This window comes from Hypanus sabinus, chromosome 2 (assembly GCF_030144855.1).
Source record: "Hypanus sabinus isolate sHypSab1 chromosome 2, sHypSab1.hap1, whole genome shotgun sequence".
Lineage (NCBI taxonomy): Eukaryota > Metazoa > Chordata > Chondrichthyes > Myliobatiformes > Dasyatidae > Hypanus > Hypanus sabinus.
In genome coordinates, this window is record NC_082707.1 from 29,117,771 (window position 1) to 29,144,710 (window position 26,940).

Here is a 26,940-nt window from a genome sequence, read left to right on the forward strand (position 1 = left end):
CCACGTAGGAGATTAGTGGGCAAAATTAGAGCACATGGTATTGGGGGTAGGGTACTGACATAAATAGAAAATTGTTTGGCAGACAGGAAACAGAGTAGGGATTAACGGGTCCCTTTCGGAATGGCAGGCAGTGACTTGGGCGTACCACAAGGCTCGGTGCTGGGACCGCAGCTATTTACAATATACATTAATGATTTAGATGAAGGGATTAAAAGTAACATTAGCAAATTTGCTGATGACACAAAGCTGGGTGGCAGTGCGAAATGTCAGGAGGATGTTATGAGAATGCAGGGTGACTTTGGTCAGGTTGGGTGAGTGGGCAGATGCAAGGCAGGTGCATTTTAATGTGGATAAATGTCAGGTTATCCACTTTGGCAAGAGCAGGAAGGCAGATTACTATCTGAATGGTGTCAAGTTAGGGAAAGGGGAAATACAATGAAATCTAGGTGTCCTTGTTCAGTAGTCACTGAAAATAAGCATGCAGGTACAGCAGACAGTGAAGAAAGCTAGTGGCATGTTGGCCTTGATAACTAGGGGAGTTGAGTATAGGAGCAAAGAGGTCCTTCTGCAGCTGTACAGGGCCCTGGTGAGACCACACCTGGAGTATTGTGTGCAGTTTTGGTCTCCAAATTTGAGGAAGGACATTCTTGCGATTGAGGGAGTGCAGCGTAGGTTCATGAGGCTAATTTCCGGAATGGCGGGACTGTCATATGTTGAAAGATTGGCGCAACTGGACTTGTATACACTGGAATTTAGAAGGATGAGAGGGGAACTGATTGAAACATATCAGGTTTTTAAGGGATTGGACACGCTAGAGGCAGGAAACATGTTCCTGTTGTTGGGTGAGTCCAGAACCAGAGGCCACAGTTTAATAATAAGTGGTAGGCCATTTAGAACAGAGTTGAGGAAAAACTTTTTCATCCAGAGGGTTGTGGATCTATGGAATGCTCTGCCTCAGAAGGCAGTGGAGGTAAATTCTCTGGATGCTTTCAAGAAAGAGTTAGATAGCGCTCTTAAAGATAGTGGAGTCAAGGGCTATGGGGAGAAGGCAGGAATGGGGTACTGATTGTGGATGATCAGCCATTGAATGGCGGTGCAGGCTCAAAGGGCCGAATGGCCTTACTCCTGCACCTATTGTGTCTGTTGTCCAGGTGTGGGCATGTGGTCGCAGGAGTTAAGGAGAATGAGGGAGGATGCCATTGAAACCTATCAAATACAGAAAGGTGTACTGTAGATGGAGTGAATGTGGAGAGGATGTTTTCCATAGTAGTTCTAGGATCAGGGCACAGGCTCAGACTAGAGGGACAGCAATTTAGAACAGAGGTGAGGAGGAATTTCTTTAGCCAGAGAGTAGTAAATCTGTGGAATTCAGTGCCATGGACAGCTGTGGAGGCCAAGTCAATGGGTATATTTAAAGTGGAGGTTGATAGGTTCTTGATTAGTCAGGGTGTCAAAAGGTACAGGGAAATGGCAGGAGAACGGGATTGAGGGGGCTAATAAATAGCCCTGATGAAATGGCAGAGCAGACTTGATGGGTTAAATGGCCTAATTCTACTCCTATGTCTTAAGTGTAAGTGCTACACTTACCCAGTCACCTGCAGCCACCCCTCCGTCCAGTGGAGCAACACTTCATCAGCAAGTCTGTTGGGGTCACGTCTACTGTATCTAGTGTTCCTAATTTGACATCCTCTACGTTGGTGAGACCCAACATAGATTTTTCAAGCACCTCTGCTGCATTGCAAAAAGCAGCATTTTCAAGTGGTCAACCATTTTACTTCCAATTCCCATTCCTATTCTGACATGGTTACCTCCTCTGCCATGATGAGGCCATTCTTTGGTTGGAGGAGCCATACTTCATAATTTGTCTATGTAGCCTCCAGCCTGATGGTATGAACGTCAATTTCTCTAACTCCCAGTAATTTTTTTCCCCTTCCTCCTTGCTCTTCTTTCATTCCCAACTCTGGCTCCATCCTTCTCTTCTGCTTGCTTGCATTACACTTCTCCTGGAGCACCCCTTTCTTCCCATTCTCCCATGGCCCACTCTCCTTTCTTACCAGATTCCTTCTGTTAATGTCCTGTTGCAACCTACATCAAACCCCCACACTATCCACGACTCCACCAATCCTCACGTCATCTGAAAACTTACTCACTCGCTATCAACTTCCTCATCAAAAGCATTTATAAAAATCTCAAAGAGCAGGGGTCCCAGAGCACATCCCTGTGGAACAGCACTTGTCATCAATCTCCAGGCAAAACGCACTCCGTCTACTCTGTCCTATGGGCAACACACTTCTGTATCCACTACACCCACTGCTGTACCTTCATCAGAGTGCTCTGTCACATCCTCAGAGAATTCAGTCAGCCTCGTGCTGCAAGACCTGCCCCTCACAAAGCTGTGCTGACTAATGCTAATCACACTACACTTCTTCGATTTGTAAGTCCTTGAAGAACCCTCTTCAATAGTTTGCCCACAACTAAGGTCATTCCCAGGGCTTTCCCTGCTTTCAATCTTGAACGTTTGTCACCATTCACCCTGATTGCTGGAGACATTTCTCCTAACTTGTCTTTACAAGATTCAACACTGTTTATTGTCATTCTTCAGTACATCAGTGTAAAGTAAATGAATGTGATTGTTATTCCAGAGCTGGTGCAGTATTAAAGAGCACATTAAGCACAAATAACGCAATAAATTTAAAAGCAATCGTATAAAACTGTTATATACATAGACTGATTATACATAAAGTGACACCAGGTGATGTGTATGTAATGGTTGGAGGGCTTGACCAACCGAACATCTTGTTAGAAGTAGCTGATTTTTGTGGCCAGTAGTTCTGGTGTGGATTCTGTGTAGCTTCTTCCCTGTTCAGAGTGTGATCAGGGTATCCCTTCAGTGACTGGCCATTATCTGGCACCTTTCTATATATATGCCCTTGATGGCGGTAGGCTGATGCCAATGATGCACTGGGCAGTTTTAAGCTACCCATTATAGAGCTCCGCTACCCTGCACAGTGCAGTTTCAGTGCCGGACAGTGATGTTAGGGTCTGATTCACTGCGCGCCTGTAGAAGGCCAGAAGTATTGATGTGCGTAAACCCGCTCTCTTCAGCCTCCTTGAAAAGCAGAGTCGTTGCTGAGCTTTCTTGACTGTGGAGGATGTGTTCTGGGGCCGTTAGTTTGGTTGTCGTGTGAATGTGGGGAGGAAGTACCACCCAATCTAGACTTCATATTCAAAACCAATATACTGAATTAGTGTGGCCTGCTTTTGCAGACTCTGTAATGGAGTTTTTAAATAGCAGTCCAAAATGGTGAAAATATTCAGCTTTTTGGACAGCATCTGTGGAAAAGCAAATAGATCACTAAAAGAAAGAAGAAGGAATAGATTTATTTGTCATACGCACATCAAAACATGCAATGAAATGGACCATTTGCATTAATGACCAACAGGGTCCAAAGATCATGCTGTGGGCAGCATTGTCACTGTGTCTCTGGCACCAAGATAGCATGCCCTTAACTTACTAACTCTAACTCAGGGGCGTGCAGCCTCGAGTCCGTGGACCCCTTGCTTAATGGTATTGGTCCATGACATAAAAAGGGTTGGGACCCTTCGCCCTAACTCATTCATCTTTGGAATGTGAGAGGAAACTGAAGCACCCGGGGAGACCCACATGGTCACAGGGAGATGACACAAACTCCTTACAGACAGCTGCAGGAATTGAACCTCGAATACTGGTGCTGTGAAGTGTTACGATGACTCCAATGCTACCCTGAAACCCTATGTGTATGTTTCAAGGTAAGGATCTTTCATCTGTTCTGATGAATGCCTATAAACCTGATACGTTAACTCTTTCTTGCTTCATAGATGCTGCATGGCTGGCTGAGTGTTTCCATTGTTTTCCATTCCCCAGCCCTGTTAGTAGTTTTTGATCATGATAATGGAGCTTGCAGGAATATCATGCCAACCCTAGTTATGACAACATTGATTTACTTTTATTTGAATGATCTGCAGATAATCTATTTACGTAGGTTGCTACTTTACATTTTGTTTTCAGTCACGTAGTGATGTGACTTCACTTAAATTTCTTTTGCCTTTAATTTAATAATTGCTGGTCCGAGCAGTGCATACAAAATGCTGTAGGAACTCTGCAGGCATCTACAGAGCTGAATAAGCAGTCAGCATTTCGGTCTAAGACCATCCATCAGGACACAGCACAAACGCTAACTTTTATTCCCCCTCATAGATCCTGCCTGATTTGCTGAGTTGCTCTAGCATTTTGCATTTCCAGCATCTGCAGAAGCTATTGTGTATATACTTTAATATTAATTTTGCATATAAACCAAGGTTATTTGTTGTATAACAAACTGCAGGGATAGAGTCATAGAGTGCTTCAGCACAGAAACAAGCTCCTTGGCCCATCTAGTCCATGCTGAACTATTTATCTGCCTTGTCCTATCGACCTGCACCCAGACCTGCCCTCTATACCCCTCCCATCCATGTACCTATCCAAATTTCTCATAAATCTTGAAAATAAACCTGCATCCATCACTTCGCTGGCAGTTTCTTCCACCCTCTCACCATCCTTTGAATGAAAATTACCTCCTTATCTTCCTCTTAAATATTTCACCTTTTACCCTTAACCTATCACCTCTAGTCCTAGATTCACCCAAGCTCAGTGGGAAAAGCCTGCTTATATTTACCCCATCTATAGCTCAAATAATCTTTTATCCTTCTATCAAATCTCCTCTTATTCTGTGCTCTTGGAAAAATTTTGGTATGATGACATTTTTCAATAATGTACTTTCAAGTAATTCAGTTGTACATCTGATATTTGAACTAAACATTGTCTTATCTTTTTTAAAATTTGTTCTTTCTGAGAAAATAGGGTTAAATTGCTTACAAAGGAATAGCAATAAAGATGTTCATGTGTTGCAAGTCGGTTTGAAATCTGAAAAACCTATATAGCAAGGGAAAAGTTTTCCAGTTACTTGAAGTTCAAAACCATTTCCATTTATAAAATTTGTCTGTTAGTTTTTTTTTAGCCTGATTCAAAGGTGACAGCAGCCAAGTGAAAACTTGTGTGTATTCAGTGACTTTGTTCAGGAAAGTGCTTGAATAATTAAAGAGAACACAGAGCAGAATGCAGTTAATGTTCCTATTGGTTCCTCAGGAAAGCCCAAGATAGAACAGTAAATAGTTGTTTCCCAATTATAGTCTTTTATCTGTCAGTAGTTTGCTTGAAGATTCGCATTTTGGCTTCGTGCTAAATCAGCTCTTATTTTAATTGGCAATTTCTATGGTGTAAGATTATGTTTCTGAAATGTAATCAGGACAGAAAATAACCAAGAGACTTGGTTCCACATTAACTTCAGACTACTTGTTATTCTGCATTTGGTGCTCTAAAGTAGTTGCCAACCTTCCTTAAAGAGAGAAAAAAAAATCAGGTGTACTTAAGATTAGGTTGCCGTTGCAAGCAAGGACCTTTTATTGTTCTTGTAGTGATGGACAATGCAATCTGCTTTCTCACCAGCTGAGGTTAACAAAAAAAATCAACTTATTGCACCCCCATATGCTATTACACAAATGTAGATCTGTTTCTCTTTGTGAGAAACCACGTGGGAGTAAGACTCATTATAAATTGTGAGCCATGACGCAAATTACTGTCAGTTTGTTCGTTCCATTTTGTCTGTGAAGTACATTGGCGCATTCGCTGGTAACCTGACATGCATATATAAAGAACTTCTTGGTACCAGGGAGAGAACAAATCAATGCACTTTAACTGTTTGTCTATGAGAATTCTATTTATTTTTTTTATTACACACCAACTCGGGCAACTGCTGCTGTTATTTAAAAAGCACTTATTCATAATTGATTTAGTTTCCTTCAGAAATTTAAGTGTTTTGAAGGATGGTTGTTGTACATTTTATAGACCATACCGTACTGTACAAAGCTTAATTGATGTTTCAGGCCGAGGTTCTTCATCAGGACTGTGGCTGCTGAAGGATCTCAGCCCAAATGTTAAAGGGTCTCGGCCTAAAATGTTGACTGTTTACTCTTTACCACAGATGCTGTCTGGCCTGCTGAGTTCTCCAGCATTTTGTGTGTCTTGCTTTGGATTTCCAGCATCTGCAGATTGTCTCGTGTTTGTGTTTCTGATATGGGTCGCTGTTGTGTGCTGAGAGTGGGAAGAGGGACAGGGAGAGAGGAATCATGGTTGGGGGAAAGGGGCAGGGAGAGGGGAGGGAGCAGGAAGCGCCAGAGAGACATTCTGTACTGATCAATAAACCACTTGTTTGGAATCAAATGGCCTTCCCTGGAGTCTCAGGGCTGGGTGTGTCTTCACATTCCACCCCAACATTTCTTCCCTGTCACCTGCCCCATATCCCTTACGTGGCACTCCGCGTATTATGCAAAAGTCTTAGGCACCCTAGCTATATATGTGACGTATGCACAGTATTGTTACACTATAAAACATCCGGCCCATCAAATCTGCTCCTTTTCCTCGTGGCTGAGATTTTTTTCTCCATCAACCCCATTCTCCTGTCTTCTCTCTGTAACATGTGACACCCCTGCTGATTAAGAACCTATCAACCTTGACTTCAAATATAAAATTTTTTTAAGTATAGTCATATTTTTGTGTATTAGATATTTTCTTTGCATTTTGTGTACAATGGAGGATGAACTGCTGGAAGATCTCAGTGGGTCAACAGTTGTGGAGGCAAAGAGGTGGTCAAGATATTGGTTTGAGAACCTCCCTCAAGTTGAGAATGTGGAAGTGAAAGGGAGGGGTGAGGGAGGTTGGCAGCTGAAACCAGATGGGGGGGTGGGATGAGGGGGATTGATGATTAGATGAAGCCAGGTGGGAATGGAGGGAGTGTTGAATGAGGAAGGGATGATAGTGAGCCAAGGGAGAGAGAAATAAAAGGTTAATAGGTACGTGGGTGGTGGGCAAATGGGACCGGGTGAAGGAAGATGATGAGTTTTGGTACTAAAGGATGGAAAAGACGAACAAAGGGAAATAGAATTAGAGTGAACAAGTAGGAGTGGAAAAGAACATGGAGGTTGAGTTACCCGAAACTGAAAAATTCAGTGTTCATGCTATTAAACTGTAGGCTTCACAAGTGGAATGTGACGTGTTGTTCATTCAGTTTGCACTTGGCTTCACCATAGCAGTGGGGAGGGCTGAAGACATGCAGTTCATTGTGAGAAAGGGCGTTGAAAAAACACGCATCCAGGCACTCAAGATGGCCGTTGGGACAGAATGCCGGTGTTGTCATTCGGGTGGAGTGACAGAGAGGACGATGTGTCCATATAATAAAGCAGCTTTGTGCAAATCCAAAGGCAGTGTCAGCAATTAAAGATTAGTTTTTGGATGTCAAGTATACATAATAACATATAGTGAAATGTGTCTTTGCCTCAAATCAAAGTAGCGGGGATTGTGCTGGCAGCCGGCAAGAATATGTGGCCTCTGGTGCCAGCACGACATGCCCACAATTGGCTAACGCTAATCCATACGTCTCTGGAACGTTCAGAAGAAACCTACATGTTCACTGGGAGAATGCAGTAATTCCTTACAGGTGGCAACGAGGATTGAACCCCATTCTCACAGGCTGGTGCTAGTCACTGTGTTACCTTGCCACCCCATGTAAAATTATTCTACTGTGCACAACTTTTCTCACTTTTGGCAAATTTGACAAAACCTTCGTGCCAAGACACATTGGCAGAATGGCAGGCTAATGACAGATGTATTTTACTGAGACGAGTAATGTAATTTGAAGGGAGAAAACTTGCTTTTATGTCGTGCCTTTTACATTCTCACACATCAAATGCTTCAGAACCAAATAATTAATTTTGAAGAGTTGTTAATGTTTTGTGCATCAAAAGCGTGAGGCAATTTCCTTACTGCGTCTCCCAAAAACACAGCTTTTGAAATATGGCCATCTCATCTGGTTTGGGTTGTGTTGAGTAGGTGAAAGGCAGCTAAAGCTGGAATAACAAGAGATGTTTTTGTTTCTGTCTTAGCAGAACTTTACCGAGTAGACAGCCAGCTCTGAAGGACGGTATATCTGATAATGTAGCATCCCTCAATAGTCACTTAAACTAGGTTTTAATGTCAAATTCAATTGAGATGTATTGAGGCTTATTGAAAGATTAAGGGGTGCTAACTGATCTTCCTTTGAATCACCAGATGAAAATGGTGCTCTCAGTCACGGTAAGCGAAGTGTTAAACTTGGCTGTTTTCTTTCTTTCAGTAAGCGAAGCAAGAAAGGGGAAAAGAATGGGAAGGGCCTACGGCACTTTTCAATGAAAGTGTGCGAAAAGGTGCAGCGGAAAGGAACGACCTCTTACAATGAGGTGGCTGATGAGTTGGTGGCCGAGTTCAGCAATTCCAATAACCATCTGTCTTCAGATTCTGTAAGTGGATAGCGCGTCAGATCTATTATGAGGAGTTCCATTAACCTCTCGCACGGCAACTGAAGTAAAATCGAATAATCGGTAATTAGCTTACTCTTGTCACACACGCCAAGCGACAGTAAAAAGCTTTCATTTGTATGCCATCCAGACAGATTATTCCATGCCAAAGTACATTAATGAAGTTCAAGATGTTGCAGAATACAGTGCTACTGTAAACAGTGCAAGTGTTTTCAGGTGAACAAATGAGGGGACAAGGCTCATGACAAGGTAGGTCGAGAGATCAAGAGTTGAGCTTTATCATATAAAAGATGCATTCAAGAGCTCTCCTCCTCGTCTGTTTAACCATTTACTTGGATCCATATCTCTAAGAACTTGGCTATCTTTTTCTGTAATGAATTTTGGGCAGTTGATTCTTCTGTACAGGGAATGAATCAATCTCTTTCTGAATGCCACTGTACAGAGGGTTTTTCTCAGATTCAGATTTATTTATCACATGTACATGAGAATATAAAATACACCCAAGGATGTGCTGAGGGCAGCCCGCAGGCGTCACCGCAAATTCTGGCACCACCGCAAATTCTGGCACCACCGTAGCATGTTGGCAATATTCAGCACCACACAGAACAATACAAACAAACAGCAGCAAATCAAGAGTCTTTCCATTCCCACCCACCCCCTCACAAACAGGCTTCCTACCCCTGGTCAAGTCACATCTGTGTCTCCAGTCTTTGGCCCTGGCCTCTCAGACATCAGGTCTCCAGTCTCTAGTCTCTAGCCTCTAGCATACTCAGCCTTCAGGCGTGTACCTCCAGATTCTCCGACTTTGGTCTGGGACCTTTTTGGGCTTTCTACTTTTGTACTTGCTGACTTTGATTGTCAATCTTTCAGGCTTTTTATATCTAGGATTGCTGACTTTGGTCTGCAACTATTCGGGCTTCTCCCTCTAGAATCACAGACTATGGTCTTCAACCATTCCAGCTTTCTACCTCTGGACTTTGACTTTCAGCATGGTCCTCTGGACTTTGCTGACCCCCGGACATACCAGTCATGAGCTTGGCCTTCGGGCCTCAAACAAACCGACCTCTGGGATTGATAATCTTCGACAGTAGGGTGCCTTGGGTCTTGATTTCTCGAGCCACACAGATCTCTGATCCTGGTGGCCAGGGTGTGGGGTGGTTCATTGGCCCTGATCTGCACCCTGATTTTCGCCGACTTGGGGTACACAGGAAATCATAACATCGTTGTAGGGTAGAGCAATTCCTGCACCCTGAATCTTCTGCTCTTTTCCTTGAGCTGTGATTTTTTGTTTATCCAGTTCACACTTATAAGATAGAATTGAGTCTACACCACCCATGCTTTTGGATATTTTGGTTACTTGGTGCTGTTGGGTTCTCTCTGTGTTCCTGGTTTTGTACACCACAATCCAACTTCCTCTTCTATAAGGAAACTTGATCTTGATTCTTGGAACTAAAGTCTCTCTTCTTAGCAATTTATCTCACAAGAGCTTTCACATCTTTCCTGATGTTTAGTGACCAGAATTGAATGCAAGCTGGTTTCTTTGTAATTTCATGCCTCCATGAAGCACAGAATCTGGAATGTCTGATAAACTATTTTACTGTCTTTCTCTTGCCAACATAGCAATAATAAAAAAGCATTTTCAGGATTTCCAGCGCTGTAGTTACGTTTTCGAAAATCTAGACTCAAATTTGTAGAAAGTTCATGTACTATGTCACTGCCATTCTTTCTCCTGGTCAGATCAGGGATTTGTTCCTGAGAACTGTTTGCAAGTTGTGAATGATCAAAGTACAGCGTTTGGGAGAAGATCATGAAAACTGCGCTGATCGGAGAGCAGGCAGGCGCAGGAAGGGTGGCCGCTGGCTGGCCTCGCTGCTTCAATGAGTGAGGGGATCAATCTGCTCACTCACTGAGGTTTGTAGCGATGGTTTGGGGGACTGTATGGGGAGTCAGGGGTCAGGTTAGGGTTTATGGACTGGGTAGCTTCATTAACTAAAGAGTCAGGAACAGGAGCTGGTTTTCGGAGTCCAGCTTGGAATGCTCCACAGTCAAAGGTCGGTGATCAGGGGTCGGGTCAGCAAGTGCCGAGGAGAGCTGTAATCTCCAGGTTGTCAAATTCCGAGTCGGAGGTCTGTGTGGGCAGGAATTGCAAGGGCCTGTGACACCCCTGCCCAGGTCACAGGGGTTAGAGGTCCATGTAAATCCAGTCAAAGCCTGAGGTGCTCTGTGGTCGAAAGCCAGCAATTCTGGAGGTTGGGTTGGTGGAGCCCCAAAAATCAAACCAGTATTTCGCAAGTTCTGGGGCTGGGACCCAGAGGTGAAACCCATGGTCGGTCGATTTCCAAGAGGGCAAAGTTAGAGGTGGAGGCCAGTGGGAAAAGGGCCTTTCTTGTCATTATCACTGCTTGTGTGTTGTTCTGAATTGTAAGTTGCATTTTGCATCGAACATTGTGGGCATACAGTATTGCCACTGGAATCTATGGTGACGCAGACTGCCTACAACACATTCTTGGGTGTGTTGATTGTTAATGCAAGAAACACATTTAAAACCATAATACATGAGGAGCAAAATTAGGTCATACTGTGCACTTTAATGTGCATGTGATAAATAAATGCAAACTGAACCTGCTCAGCACTCTCACTGTGCTCAGATTGACCCAGTTCCTGACGATTGCAGCACAGAGTCGAGAGAGTTGTGGGTGGGGAGAAAAGATGCACAGAAATGCCCTGTTCCCAACCTGCCCAAAAGGTTTACATCCCCATCTATCCCTCCAGTCTCCCAAACCTTCATTCCTTTGTACAGGTTGTCCATAGCTCAGGCACTGTACGTTGGGAAGGACCTTTATCCCCAGCTCTGTCATCTATTTCATCATTTTCATTGTTCTCCTCCCTCCTTCTCCCATTTGCTTGCTGTATTTGGGTGTTAAACCCCAATGTATAGTATCTACTCTGTATTTCTCAACATCAGGTTTAGTTCTGCACCAGCTCTCTTGAAAGTACCCACCCCTCTGTTCATACCCACACTTCAGTACCTTTTGTCCAATAATGAATGCTAGTTGAGTGACAACTTACTCCAGTTAAGAATCAGGTTTAATATCAATGGCACACATCATAAAATTTGTTGTTTTGTGGCTGCAGTACATTGCAATACATAATAACTTCAGGAACTATACATTACAAAACGAGTTTCTGCGTTTTCCCTGGGATCATGTGGGCTTCCTCCGGGTGCTCCAGTCCAAAGGTGTTCCAGTTGATAGGTTAATTGGCCATTGTAGATTGTCTTGTGATTCTGCTGGGGTTAAATTGGGGGTTGCTGGGCGGCACGTCTCGCAGGGCTGAAACGGCCTATTCTGTGCTGCGTCTCAGTCAATCAATAAATAAAATACGTAGTACAAAAAGAGAGCCAAATTGTGGCTTCGTTGTCCATTCAGAAATCCGATGGCGGAGGGGGAAGGAGCTGTTCCTGATTAATTGAGAGTGTGTCTTCAGGTTCCTGTTCAGGTGCTCAAGGAGAGCAATGAAAAGAGGGAATGTCCTTAATGATGGGTGAAGCCTTTTTGAGGCATCACCTTTTGAAGGCGTCCTCGACACTGGGAGGCTAGTGCGCTTGATAGAGCTGGCTGAACAATTAATAGAGTTTTGGCACAGAAGTAGGCCATTCAGCCCACTGAATAAATGTTGGCTTTTGTCAAACAATCACTGCTCTTTTCCCAAGGCCTTGCAAATTATTCTCTCAAACATCCATGCTTTTTCATTTTGAAAGCTCCAGTTGGCTTGGGTTTTTTTTTACCAAGCCCAGAGAAAGTGAATTGCAGATTGCAGCTACTGCCTGCATGAAAAGTAATTTCCTCGCACACTGGGATTTAAACGGAGATTGTGGAGGCATTAGGAGTGATCTTTCAAGAATCACTAGATTCGGGAATGGTTCTAGAAGACAGCAAATTGCAAATGTCACTCCACTCTTCAAAAAGGGAGAGGGGCAGAAGAAAGGAAATTATAGGCCAGTTCATCTGACCTCAGTGGTTGGGAGGACGTTGGAGTCGATTGTTGAGGATGTGGTTTCAGGATATTTGGAGGCACATGATAAAAGAGACCAAAGTCAGTGTGGTTTCCTCAAGAGAAAATTTTGCCTGACAAATCTGTTGGAATTCTTGATAGACAAGGCGAATCAGTTGATGTTGTGTACTTGGATTTTCAGAAAGCCTTTGACAAGGTGCCACACATGAAGCTGCTTATCAAGCGACAAGCCAATGGTTCTAGCATGGTTGAAGCAGTGCCAGGCTGGAAGGAGACTAAAGAGTGGGAATAAAGGATGCCTATTCTGGTTGGCTGCCAGTATCTAGTAGTGTTCCACAGGGGTCTGTGTTGAGACTGATTCTTTTTATGTTATATGTCAGTGATTTGGATGATGGAATTGATGACTTTGTTGCAAATTTTGTAGATGATATGAAGATAGGTGGAGGGGCAGGTAGTTTTGAGGAAATAGACTAGACAGACTAGAAGGGCATCCAGAAATGTACAGTTAATACACTTTGGTCAAAGAAAACAAAGGGTTGACTTTGTTCTAAATGGAGATAAAATACAAAACTCCTGGGACACAAAGGGATTTGGAAGTCCTCGTGTAGGATTCCCTAAAGGTTAATTTCCAGGTTGAGCCTGTGGTGAGGAAGGCAAATGCAATGTTAGCATTCATTTCAAGAGGACTAGAACATAAAAGCAAGGATGTGATGTTGGGACTTAATAAAGTTCTGGTGAGGCCTCACTTAGAGTATTGTGTGCAGTTTTGGGTCTCTTAGAAAGGATGTGCTGAAACTGGAGAGGGTTCAAAGAAGGTTCAGGAAAATGATTCTAGGTTTGAATGGCTTTTGATGGCTCTGGGCCTGTATTCACTGGAATTCAGAGGAATGAGAGGTGACCGAGTTGAATCCTATCGATTGGTGAAAGGCCTCGGTAGAGTGGATGTGTTTCCTATGGTGGGAGAGTCTAAGACCAGGTGACACAGCCTCAAAATAGAGGAATGGCCTTTTAGAACGAAGATAAGGAAGTTCTTTAGCCAGAAAGTGGTGAATCTGAGGAATTCATTGCCACAGACAGCTGTGGAGCCAAGTCTTTATGTATATGTCAGACAGAGGTTGTTAGATTCTTGATTGGTCAGGGAATGAAGGGATATGGGAGGGAAGGCAGGAGATTGGGGCAGAGAGGAAAAGTGGATCAGCCACGATGAAATGATGGAGTAGACTCGGTGGGCCAAATGGCCTAACTCTGCTCTTGTATCTTATGGGATTATACAAGATAGAAGTAAACATACAATCACACAAAAAAATATAGTCCAAGTCCCCAAATCTATGAATGTTGCAGCCGACTGCAATCAAACACAATACATCTTGCTTTCTGCCGAGCGAACACCAGAGGGCAGCACTAACTCCAACGCGTATTTCGTGCCATATCACCTTTGGAATTCTGGTGGAGCATACCAAATGTGACGCTTCCCCCACCCCCACCCCAGGAATGTGACACCACAGCTTGAGGCCTGGTCATTGCCACGACTGAGGCTTAGCAATAAACTGGTGAATTGGACTTGCAGCATTTCACATTAACGATTGCTAACAGGTCATACGATCGCAAAAGAGCAACTAAGATGACAACTTGTTAGATTGCACAGAGACTCCTGCGATGCCTCACTGTCACAGTCAGCAGCACGATCCACACCAGATCCAGCTCCTTCAGTTTCTCCACCAACGAGCAACACTCTGATAGGGTAGATCTGCAGTACTTTCTGGTCTTAATGTCCAGCAAGATCTTGTGATCATAAAGGTTGCATTTAAAAAGACAGTAACACGTTTGTCTGCCCCCGTGGAAGTCACCTCATCCAAGTTCGCTGCCGTTATGTCATCAGCAACACATTGTTGGTTTATTTTAGTTTGCCAGTGACTAGAATTTCAAATTCTCACCTCCTTATTTAGAGTACTTGTCTTTAGAAGAGTGAAACAGCTACAACACCCCTTGAACACAGCAGGTCGAAGTCCCTATTATGCCAATGGATGTGTGGCTGCTTCGGTAACAGTCCCATGCTGAATACAGTATGTGGTCTGAATACAGTCTGTCTCCCCAACACCTCCTGTAAGACCCAACCATATTAGGTCTAGCAAGAGCTAGCATGTTCCGAACGGATGTGAGTTTGACCACAACTACCATGACTTCCTCCAGTCATACCACTCTCTGAGGAATTCTGTCGTCCTAAACATTATCTGTTTATAGTAGCAGACATCGGAAGAGTAATAAACACGAGATTCTGCAGATGCTGGGAATCCAGAGCAACACGCACAAAATGCTGGAGGAACTCAGCAGGTCGGGCAGCATCTTTGGGAAAGCATAAACAGTTGACGTTTCAGGCTGAGACCCTCAGTCAGGACTAAAAAGAGTAATATAGCTTTATTACATTTAGCTCACGCTGCTGAGTTCCTGAAAGCAGAGGTGCAAACAAGAATTGGCCATATGGTGCATTGAACTTGATTGGCAGATTAAATTGTAACGATTATTATTATCAATTAAACTGGTGGTTTGAAAAGTAAAATTTTCTGACTGAGATGGTTTAATATTGTTAAAAGCTGAAATACGTGGCAACATAATAAAACAGGAAGCCAAGCATCTGAATTTTTCTTTAATGATGGAGTTGGTTTGATTTCCACCATCCTTTTCAGCAGGCATATGATCAAAAGAACATACGGCGCCGTGTTTACGATGCTCTGAATGTGCTAATGGCTATGAACATCATTTCAAAGGAGAAGAAAGAAATCCGATGGATTGGGCTTCCCACAAATTCCGCTCAGGAATTCCAGAACCTTGAGGTGAATCATCAAAAATTGTACCTTTTATGCTCTGTGCAGTTTAAGTATGCCAACCGCTTAGCAAATCAGATTGTTTTGTTTGGATTATTGAACCAAATCAGGCTTCAGAATATCTTAAGAATATATTTCACAAATTGTCCTACCTATTTTTCTCAACCTTTGTTCGTTTCTGGTTCATTTATGTCGGCGCTGGTTCCTTAAGCAATACTCATGCCTGAGTCAGAAGTGAAATCCTATTCCAGGGACTTTAGCACAGGATCTCTTCCAATACCACAGCTGAAAACTAGAGCCTCCTATCCAATGAAAGTGCCATCCTTCATTCCTGATCTTTGCCTTCTCTCACAGATAAGAGATTTATAATGTCCCACCATGCTGTTTTGGAGAACAACAGTGGAATTTCCCAGGTCATTATTTACCCTTGGCCAGCATCACTGAAGCAGAATCTGAAGATGATTACAATGGCATCATCTCTTGTACCCCTGGTTTAAACATGTGTCTGAGATAAATAGCGATAATGAACAATGTTGGATTACGTCCTGACCTCTGTATGTTACTGCTTGCCCACAGTACACTCAAGTTTTTATTGATTATGTTTTGGTATAGGGCATTAAACAGAGCAACACTGGACAGCTCATTTGGCCCATGATTTTGTGGCCATTTTGATACCAATTTGTATATAAAATATCCTCCTGTGTATCATCCAAATCCCTCCATTCCCTTGTGTTTTTGTATCTATCTAAAAGCCGACACTCCACCAAAATGCCTACTTCCACTACCTTGCCTAACAGCTACCACCCTCTGCAAAAAAAAAACTTGCCCCTCATTTTGCCTTTAAACATCCCCATTCTAACCGTCCTCTGATATTTGATGTTCCAACGCCAGGGAAAAGATTCTGGCTGTCTGCCTATCCATGACTCTCATAATTTTATGAATTTGTATTATGATTCTCCTCCTTTAGCTCATACACTCCAAGTAGCATCCTGGTAAACCTCTTATTCACCCTCCACAGTTTTCACATCCCTCGTATAACGGGGCAACCAGAACTATACGCAATACTTGAAGTTGATCTATTGTAGGGCTTCCTAACCTGGGGTCTGTGGACCTTTTGCTTAATGGTATTGGTCCATGGCATGAAAAAGACTGGGAACCCCTATTCTCACTGAAGTTTTATAGAGCTGCAGTGTGACTTCCATATTCTTACATTCAACACCAGTGAAGGCAAGCATGTCATACACCTGCTTTACCACCTTACTTGCAGAACCATTTTCAGTGAACATTGGACCTGGACACCAAGATCCCTTTGTAACTCAGTACTATTATATCATGCTTTCTCCTTTCATTTGACCATCCAAAGTGCAACTTCTCGCAATGGTCCAGATTTAACACCGTCAGCCCCTCCTGATTCTCCAACTAATTAACAGTATATCCTGCTTTATTCACTGACAGTCCTTTACATGGTCCAGAACTCCTCCGATCTTGGTGACATTCACAGACTTGTTAATCCACCCATCTATATTTTCATCCAGATCGTTGATATACATCACAGACAGAGGCCCCAATACCGATCCTTGTGGATCATCTCTGGTCGTGGACCTTCAGCCACAAGACTAGCCTTCCATTCCTATTCTCTGTCCTCTGGGCAAACCAGTTGTGATTCAGAATCACCCTGGATACCATACAACTTTATCTTCTGAATCAACCTACAACGAGGGACTTTATCAAAATACCTTACTAATGTCCAAGTTGCCTTACCCAAAACAACCTCTTTGTCACCTCCTCAGAATAACTCTATTAAGCCTATCAGGTACAACCTGCCCTGCACAAAGCTATGTTAACTGTACATAAGCAGGCTATGCCTTTCCAAACGTGCATAAATCCTATCCCTCGGTATCCTCTCCAGTAGCCTCCCTACCACTGATGTGAAACTCACTGGGCCTCTAATTAACTCTCTATCTCCATCCCTGAACAGCATTGCTACTCTCCAGTCCTCTGAGACCTCGCCTGTTGCTAGTCAGGGCACAAAGATATTCATCAAAGCCTCAGTAACCTCTTCACTTGGATATTCTGGGATATATGCCATCGGATGTTGAGGACTTATTCACCTTAATGCTTTCCTGAAGACCCAGCACCACCACCTCCTTAATCTCTAAATCCTCCATCATATTAGCTTGTCCCACTCTGCCTTAGCCATCCTCCTGGTCTGTCTCCTCAATAAGTACTGACACAAGGTACTCATTTAATACCTCGGCTGTGTGTTCTGACTCCAAACACAAATCCTCTCCTTTACTCTTGAGTAGGTCTATCTTCTTCTTGGTTATCCTGTTAATCTTAGTGAGTATAAAATGCCGAGAATTCTCCTTGCTCCTGCTCCCCAGCGATATTTCATGGACTCTTTTGGCCTTCCTGATCACCTTTCTCCCTCTCTCTCGCTCTCTCCCTTTAATATTTCTGTGCCTCTATTTAATACACAGAGTGCCAAACCCAGGTCCACTTCTAGCTAAACCAACCCCATTATTAATCTTTAGTTATTAGCCAAGAAAGCGCAGAATAGCCTAGCATGACTCCCTCTATATCTTTGACTTCTTTGTGCTTGTGCCAGCCCTCCGTGCTTGGTCTTATTTGGGTTGCTGAATGTGAGCATTGCATGTGTGGGGAGGGATGAATATGATCCAGCGTTCTCGTTCTATTGCCAGGACAAAATGTACTGTTCATTTTTGCTGCTGTTGACGCTTGTTAACGTCCGTGCTGACAGCTATATTATTATAATACCCAATCAGTTAAGAACACAGGAAAGTACGAAATGTTGTTCATCTTGGCTGAAAAGTCTTATTTACCTGTGCTGTTGTATCTATTTTATTCTGCTTTATAGAGCAGTCCATTTTCCACTTCTGTCACTAAGCAATGTAGCTTAGTTTAAACCATTGCATTTTCCAGTACTGTGCAAAAGTCTTAGGCATATCTATATAGCTAGGTGCACAGTACTATGTTTGCTGGCGTGGTATGGACAAGCTAAGGCGTTGGTGAGGGTGAAATTGGAGAATTGTGTTGGTTCTGCTCACCTACCTGCTGGAAAGTTACCAATTAGCTTGAAAAAAATGCAGAGGAAATTCAGAGGGGTGTTGAGGACCTGAGTTACAGGGAAAGATTGAATAGGTTAGGAATTTATTCCCTGGTGCGCAGGGGAATGAGGGGAGATCTTCTAGTGGTATATAAAATCATGAAGGGTATACATAGATGATACTTGCAGGCTCTTTCCCCTTGGACTAAGTGGGACTAGAACTTGAGGTCATAGTTTATGATGAAAAATGAAATATTTAAGGGGAATCTGTGGAGGGAGCATCTTCGCTCAGAGGGTGCTGTGAGTGTGCAATGAGGAGCCAAGGGGAGTACGGATGTGGGTTCGGTTGTAATTTTTAAGATAAGGACATGAATGAGAAGGGGATGGGAGCCTATGGCCTGGGTGCAAGTAGATGGGACTAGACAGGAAACCTGGTCAGCCCGGACTAGATGGGCCAAAGGGCCTGCTGTGTTGTAATACTCTATGATCTTATTAAATAAATGGGCTTTAGAAATGGAGTGCAATATGACAAAACATGAGGTTATCCTGTTGCAGGGGTTCCCAACCTTTTGTTATGTCACAGACCACTACCAAGGGGTCCTCGGATCCCAGGTTGGGAACTCCTGCATCTAGAGCAAAAAATATAGAAATTGTGTCTACTTTTGAACGATGAGCACAGCCCTGGGGGAGCCCACGTTGAGGATGACGGGGAGGGAGAAGCAGTTGGCATCCTGACTACTTGAAGTCTGTTGGTTTGGAAATTCATCACCCAGATGCACGGTGGTGTATTTAGACCAAGGAGTAGGGGTTCGTTCTGCTCCTATCGGACAGAAGTGTTGAATGCCAAACTGAAATTCTGATATGGCGTTCTCACATAAATGTCCATGTTTGCTCGGTGTGTCAGGGCCAGGTGCCTGACAGATGCCATCTGTCGTAGAGCGGTCCTGTCGGTAAGCATGTTGGGGAGTGTCCGATGTGACCGAAATGGAGTTCGTGACGTGCGCCATTATCAGCAGTTCAAAGCACATCGTGATGATTAGCGCCAGTGCCACAGACATTAATATTTTAGATCTGCAGGTGTAGAATCCTGTGATACTAGGATGATGGTGGCTCCATTGAAGCACCTGGGAACAGCAGCCATTTGTGAAGTGTTGATATCTGTGAAGGCATCAGTGAGCTGGTGTGTACACCCCTTGAGCACTCGGCCTGGGATTATCTCTGGCCTGGCTGCCTTAAGGGATTGACTCTCTATCAAGTCCTTCTCATGTTACAGACAGTGAGTTGGGGCAGTCAGCACTTTCTGCGTGCCACGGTTCCCAAGGAGACATTGGGTTACACGTGATTAAGCACTCGGCAGGATCCAAGTTTTAAACGATGCAGCCATTCTGTTGGAGTGGGGAGTTGAGGCTTGGGCTCACCGATACCTCAGCAAGTAGAGGCGTAGGCCTAGGTGGATCTTTTAAAAAAATTATTCTTTATTTCTTAGTCCACATTTAGAGCAGTGGGGACGCCAGGCAAGACATTCCTCTTGCGGGATGTGAGAAGTCAGGGAGACCTACAGTGTCTATGATAACTGCACCTGCAAGGTGAGTCCAGCTGAAGCCTCTAACAGACTGGGGAGTTGGAACTGGAAATGGGTGGACTCCAGATCATTCAGGAGACTGAGGGGTTGACACGCAGGACATACAGGGAAAGCAGTTCCACCCAAGGTGCAGGACACAGGTAACTGGGTGACCTGTCAGGAGGAAGAAAGGAGATAGGCAACCAGTGCAGAGAGTCCCCCTGTGGCTGTGCCCTCAACAACAGGGTACTGCTGGATGCTGTTGGGGTGGGGGGAAAGCAACGCCAGTCAGGTCTCTGACACTTAGTCTGAACCTGGGGCTCAAAAGGGAAGTGGGGAGAAGAGACAAGCTGTCGTGAGAGGGAATTCATTGGTTCGGGGAACAGAAAGAAGGCTCTGTGGATGAGAACAAGATTCCTGGATGACAGAATATGTTGCTTCCCAGGTGTGTCAGTGTCAGGGACGTCTTGGAAAGAGTCCACGGCATTCTTAAGTGGGGAAGGTGATCAGCGAGAGCTTGTGGCCCAGTGACATAGGTAGGAAGAGTGACAAGGTCCTGCAAAGTGAGTTCAGGAAGTTGGGTGCTAACTTAAAGGGCAGGACCCCCAGGATTGTGATTTCGTGATTGCTACCTGTGCCACATGCTGGCGAGGCCAGAAATAGGAAGATCATACTGTTTAACACGTGGCAAAGAGATGGTGCAGGAGTGAGGGCTTCTCATTTTTTTGGATCATTGAGTTCTTTTCCAGGGAAGGTGGCACCTAAACAGAAGGGACGGTTTGCACCTGAACTGGAGGGGTCTAATATTTTAGCAGGAAGTTTTGCTAGTGCTGTAAGGGAGGGTTGGGGGGGTTGGTTCAAATTAAAGTTGCAGGGGGATTTGAACCAGAGCACCAGAACAGATAGTGGAGTGATTGTGGAGAAAGATGTTGTTAAGCCTACATAAAAGGTCAGGAATCGAAAGGTTGAGCATGGTAGGTCTAACATTCTGAGCTGTGTATACTTCAATACAAAGAATATTGTAGGAAAGTCGAGGGTAATGATGAGCACATGGAGTTATGACATTTGTAGTCATTAGTGAGACTTGGTCACAGGAGGGGCAGGACAGGCAGCTCACTGTTCCAATGTTTTAGACGTGATCAAGCAGGAGGGATTTAAAAGGGCAGAGTTGGCATTACTAGTCCGGGGAAATGTCACATCATTACTCAGGATAGACTGGAGAGCTCGTCTTCTGAGGCTTTGGATAGAACTGAGGAATTTAAAAAGTATGACCACACTAATGAGATTATATTATAGACCACCCAACAATCTGTGGGGTTTAGAGGAGCAAGTTTGTAGAGAGATTGTGGACTGTTGCAAGAAGCATAAGGTTGTGACAGGTGATTTTTAACTTGCCACATATTGACTGGGACTCCCATATTGTAAAAGGACTGGTTGGTAAAGAGTTTGTCAAATGTGTTCAGTAAAGTTTCCTTAATCAATAAACAGACATCCCATAAAGTCTATAGAAGTGGGGCAAAGCAGCAGTGAGGTCATGGAACCTATACAGATTATAGAAGAGGAGGTATTTGCTGTCTTGAAACAAATTAGGATGGATACGTCCCCGTGGCCTGACAAGGTGTTCCCTGAGACCCTGTGGGAAGCAAGTGCTGAAATTGCAATGGCTCTGGCAGAGAAATTTAAAATTATCCTTAGCTTCAGATGAGGTACCAAGGATTGGAGGATAGCTGCACTCTCTCTATAATATCTACAAACTTCCTGTAGTGACGAGACCAGAACTGAACACGCTACTCCAACTGGGGTCTGACCAAGGTCTCATATAGCTGTAACATTACCTCTCCGCTCTTGAACTCAGTCCCACTGTTGATGAATGCCAACACACTGTATACCTTCTTAACAACACTGCGCAGTAGCTTTAGAGTGTCCTATCGCCACGGACTCCAAGATCTCTCAGATCCTCCACGCTGCCAAGAGTCTTAGCCATTTATATTACATTCTGTCTTCAAATTGGACCTGAAATGAACCTCTTCATACTTACCTGGGTTGAAGTCCATCTGCCACTTTTCAGCCCAGTTCTGCATCCTATTGATACGTTGAAATTGTATAAGACATACGTGAGGCCTGTTTTGGAGTTTCTTGTGCAGTTTTGGTCACCTACCTAAAGGAAAGAAGTGAAAAAGAGTGCAGAGAAAGTTTATGAGGATGTTGCCAAGACTTGATGACCTGAGTTATATGGAAAGGTTGAGTGGGTTAGGACCTTATTCCCTAAAACATATAAGATTGAGAGGAGATTTGATAGAGGTCTATAAATTTATGAAGGGTAATGCAAGTAGGCTTTTTCCTTGAACATGGGTGAGTCTACAACTAGAGGTCATGGGTTAAGAAAGAAATGTTCAAGACGAACATGATACCGCTGGTCTGGTCGGATTTGGGTTAGCTCTCAGCCTATCTAGTGCCCAGGCTCTCCTGCCATATTTCTGCTTCCTCTCACACCACTTCCTTGGCTGAGCCACTTAGGCCAGGTTGTCGTTGTCAGGTAGTTGTCGTTGTCTGCAGAATCCCTAGTCCATTGATCACCATTATTAATTCAGCTGCTGGCAGATTAAATGTAACTTTGTCTAAGAGTTTAGTGGCGCTGTGTTCGCAGAGCATTGGATGACTAAAATTCCTGAATAGAAACTTTGAAATGCGTCTCTACTATCTTCTCAACGTGATGCAATTATTTCAAGCCTTGATATGACCGCACCTTAAAAACTGCACAGTTTTGTCTCCTTGCCTAAAAAACAATTACTTAAGTAGTTTTGAGTGCAACGAAGACTGACAATTAATTCAGATAATAGCAGGTGTGACATGTGAGAGGAGACCAAGTAGGCTAGGCCACTGTTCTCTAGAGGAACGAGAAATTCCTTATTGAAAAATTCTTCAAGGGCTCAGCAGGGTGGAGATGGATGAGATCAGGGTAGAGATCTGATTAAGGACTCTAAAGTTAAGGGACATGGTATCAAAATAAGAAGATGCTATTTAGTTATGAAATATTTACACTCAAAAGATTGAGAGTATTTTTAATCCTGTACTACTCTGGGCTGTGGAGGCTGAATTATTGACTGTTTTCAAAAGAATGATTGATAGGATTCTAGACATTGGAGGAACCAAGGGAGAAGAGACAAGGAAATAAACCCCTTGTGGAAGGTCAGCCTTGATCATGGAGCAATGAAGCTGGCTTGAGGTGTAAATCGCAGTCCTATATTATAAAACAACGTTTGTGCTTATGGTTAATTGGAAGCATCATGTGAAGGGTACTATTTTGCGTAAAATAAGTATATTGCATTCAGGAAATAAATATATACACTCAGTGGCCACTTTATAAGGTACCTCCTGTACCTAATGAACTGCCAACTGAGTGTATTTTCTTGGTCTTCTGCTGCTGTAGCCCGTCCACTTCATGGTTCAATGTTTTGTGCGTTCGGAGATGTTCTTCCGCACATCACTGTGTAACCCGTGGTTATTTGAGTTACTGTCACCTTGAGCTGGTCTGGCCATTCTCCTCTGACCTCCCTCATTTGCAAGGTCTTGTTGCCCACAGAGCTGCTGCTCACTGGATGATTTTTTGTTGTTGTTTTGTTTTGTACCATTCTCTAAATCCTAGAGACTTGGTACGTGAGTTTCTGAGATACTCAAACCACCCCGCCTGACACCAACAATTATTCCAAGGTCAAAGTCACTTGGATCACATCTCATCCCCATGCTGATGTTTAGTCCAAATAACAACTGAACCTCTTGACCATGTCTGCATGCTCTTATGCATTGAGTAGCTACCACGTGATTGGCTAGTTAGATAGCGAGCAGATGTACAACTGTACCTAATAAAGTGGCCGCTGAAGGTATTTTGCAAGCGCACTTGGATAGAGAATATTTGAGACATCCTAATAATTATCATCCTAGCAAGTGGGTGCACTTGTGTACATGTGAGACATCTGCTGCACAGCTTTGTCAGCTGGTGTGGGAAGAAAGCTATAGGTGCCAAGTAAAAAGAGCAATGAAGGAATTTACACTGGAAATCTTAAAAAGCATCGGCGGACATGGCAGCAGCAATATCAGTTGCAGGCATCATTTATGATGTTCCTGCAGAGGAGAAAACCGGGAAAGAGAACCTGTGAAGGCACTAACCTGAACTGCAGCATTGATTAATACTTTCCTTAAGCCTCTGGTGAACGATTAATGTATTAAAATCCTACCTAACGAGCCAGAAATGGTTGGACACTGACGTTGGAAGAGGATGTAATGTGAGTGTAGCATTAAGTGAATTATCTGTGTAAGTCATATAAAGCGAAGTTGAGGCAGAATCCTTTAAGTAGCAGCGCTACTATTTTTAAGTTGTGACTCAATAATTAAAAGTTCAAGTCTTATTTTAAGATCTTGAGTGAGCACAATGGTTTTCGAGCAATACAAGTCTTGGTTCCTCTTGCCCGGAAGTAGTTCATGTATCTTCAACTAAACTAGTTTACGTGGATATACAGCAAAGAAATGGACCAGTTGCTAAGCCAGGTCATGCCTTTTTGCACTGCTGTTGAATCTCGTCACATTCTTCCATAATTAATAACTTTCTATTCCATTCTCTGTCATGCAACCCTCCTCTGAAATGGATCAATATTCACATTCTCATGCTCCTCTGGGTTGATTCTTAGTGTTGGGGGCTTTCCAGAAAGACTCACTGGGCTGTTTCCTGGAATCATAGATGTCAGATCTCTTCCTTGGAGATTTGGAAGGAAGAGGGGCAAACTTACTGAAGTGTGTCAGATATTAATGGGGCATGGCAGAGAAGGTGCTGAGACATTTCTATTAGTATGAAAGTCTTGAATGAGGAAGCATGGTCACAAGATAAGGGGCAATCATTACAACTGAGGTGCATAGAATCAGAATCAGACTTTAATCGCCAAGTACCTGTGCACATACAAGGAATTTACTTCCGGCAGATGTTGTCTCTCTGCTCATAACAGATGATAAATATAAATGAAAATATTGATTATACATACAGATAGTGCAATCCAAGTAATAGTTAGCCGACAGTTAACCGGCAGTTAACTGTTCAGCAAAGTGACCGCAGTAGGGAAAAAACTTCTCCAGTGCCTATTAGTCTTAGTCTGGAGGGATCTGAAGCGCCTACCAGACGGAAGGAGTTCAAACAGTCCGTGCGCAGGATGGGAGGAGTCCTTTATGATGTTCCCCGCCCTCTTCTTCAACCTGGAAGAATACAGGTCCACAATAGAGGATGATAAATCACTGGAGCTATACGACATGGAATTGTGAATCTAGATCCCTGGAGGTAGTTATTTTCTAAAAAACAGCTACATTTTTGAAAATTCATGGAATTGAGGGTTACGTGGAACCGGCCCAGAGGAGGAATTGAAGCCTAAGAAAGATCAGCCATGATCATATTGAATGGTGGGGCCTATTTTCTTGTATTCCATTTCCTCATTACATTTTTTGCTGTCTCCTTTATATATGTTCTCTACTTTTGTTCTCCCCTCTCCCTCAAGAGGGGGCGCTCTTTTTACATCTATGGAAAATGATAATTTGTGGAACATAGTACACCAGTATCTACCAAAAACATTTGCATTGATGTAATTGAGCCTAATTTTTGCAGTCCAGTTCACATCTTGGGAAAAGTGCTGTTGAAGTTGCCACCTGATTTGGAAGAGCAAAGGACAACAGACCCTGCAAATCTGAATATAGTTCAAAGTAAACTTCTTATTGAGGTACATGCATGTCTCCATAAAAATAACTTGAGATTCATTTTCTTGCATTCATAGCGAATATAAAGAAACACCGTAGAGTCAGTAAAAGCTACACGCGAAGATGGAAAAACAAACAATATGCATAGGACAACAAATAGTACAAATACAAAGAAAACTAATAATGGATGAATAAGTAATTAATAATATTGAAAATATGATTTGTAGAGTCTTTGAAAGTGAGTCTGCAGGTTGTGAGTCAGTTGGGGTGAGTGAAGTTACCTGCACTGATTCGGGAGCCTGATGTTTGAAGGGGTAGTAACTGTTCTTGAACCTGGTGGTGTGGGACCCAAGTCTCTTAACTGATGGCAGAACTTGGCCTGGGTGGTGAAGGCCCTTGATGATGGATGCTGCTTTCCTGTGACTGTGCTCCTTGTAGGTGTGCTCAGTGGTGGAGAGGACTGGGCCTTATTCATTACCTTTTGTAGGCTTTTCCATTCAAGGGCTTAGATGTCTCCATACCGGGCTGTAATGTATCCAGTCAGTGTACTCCCCACCGTGCAGTTATAATAGTTTTTCAAAGTTTTAGATGACATTCCAAATCTTCTAAGAAAGTAGTGTTGCTGTTGTGCCATCTTTGTAATGGTGCTTACATGCTGGACCCAGGCCAGATTGTCTGAAATGATAACACCGAGAAATTTAAAGTTGCTGACCCTCTCCAGTTCTGATCCCCGATGAGGACTGGCACATGGACCTCCTGTTTCCCCCTCCTGAAATCAATAATCTTGGTCCTGCTGACATCGAGTAAGGGGTTGTTGTGGCACCACTCAGCCAGATTTTCAGTCTCCCTCCTATAGGCTATTTCGTCACCATCTTTGATTTGGTCAACAACAGTGGTGTCATCAGCGAACTTGAATATGGCTTTAGAGCTGTACAGCCTCACAGTCATAAGTATAAAGTGAGTAGAGCAGAGGCTGAGCACACAGTCTTGTGGTGTTCCTGTGCTGATGGAGATTGTGGAGGAGATGTTGTTGCCCATGTGAACTGACTGGGGTCTGCAAATGAGGAAATTGAGGATTCATTTACATAAGAGGGTATTGAGGTCGAATTATTTGGGCTTATTGATTAGTTTTGAGGGGGTGACAGAGCTGTCGTCATTGAACAGCATCCTGATGCGTGCATCTTTTCTGTACAGATGTTCCAGGGCTGAGTAAACAGCCAATGAAATGGTATCTGGTTGTAAATGCTGCTGAACAGTAGTCTTTGAGGCAGGTTATCGCATTGTCCTTGGGCATTGAAGCCTGCAAAGTAAGAAGT

The 26,940-nt window shown here is 43.5% G+C and overlaps 1 protein-coding gene across 11 annotated transcripts in view; it reads left to right on the plus strand.

Moving 5' to 3' along the window:
- The window catches only part of LOC132407396 (transcription factor Dp-2-like), a 261,808-nt gene that overhangs the window by 200,275 nt on the left and 34,593 nt on the right, over positions 1 to 26,940 (plus strand). For 10 of the 11 annotated variants that reach the window (XM_059993849.1, XM_059993859.1, XM_059993868.1 and 7 more), the window contains 2 exons: positions 8,247 to 8,409; positions 15,126 to 15,272. In XM_059993849.1, the coding sequence (XP_059849832.1) occupies positions 8,247 to 8,409; positions 15,126 to 15,272 (310 nt within the window). The remainder of the gene's footprint in view (positions 1 to 8,246; positions 8,410 to 15,125; positions 15,273 to 26,940) is intronic. The other variant, XM_059993829.1, reaches the window with a different exon arrangement.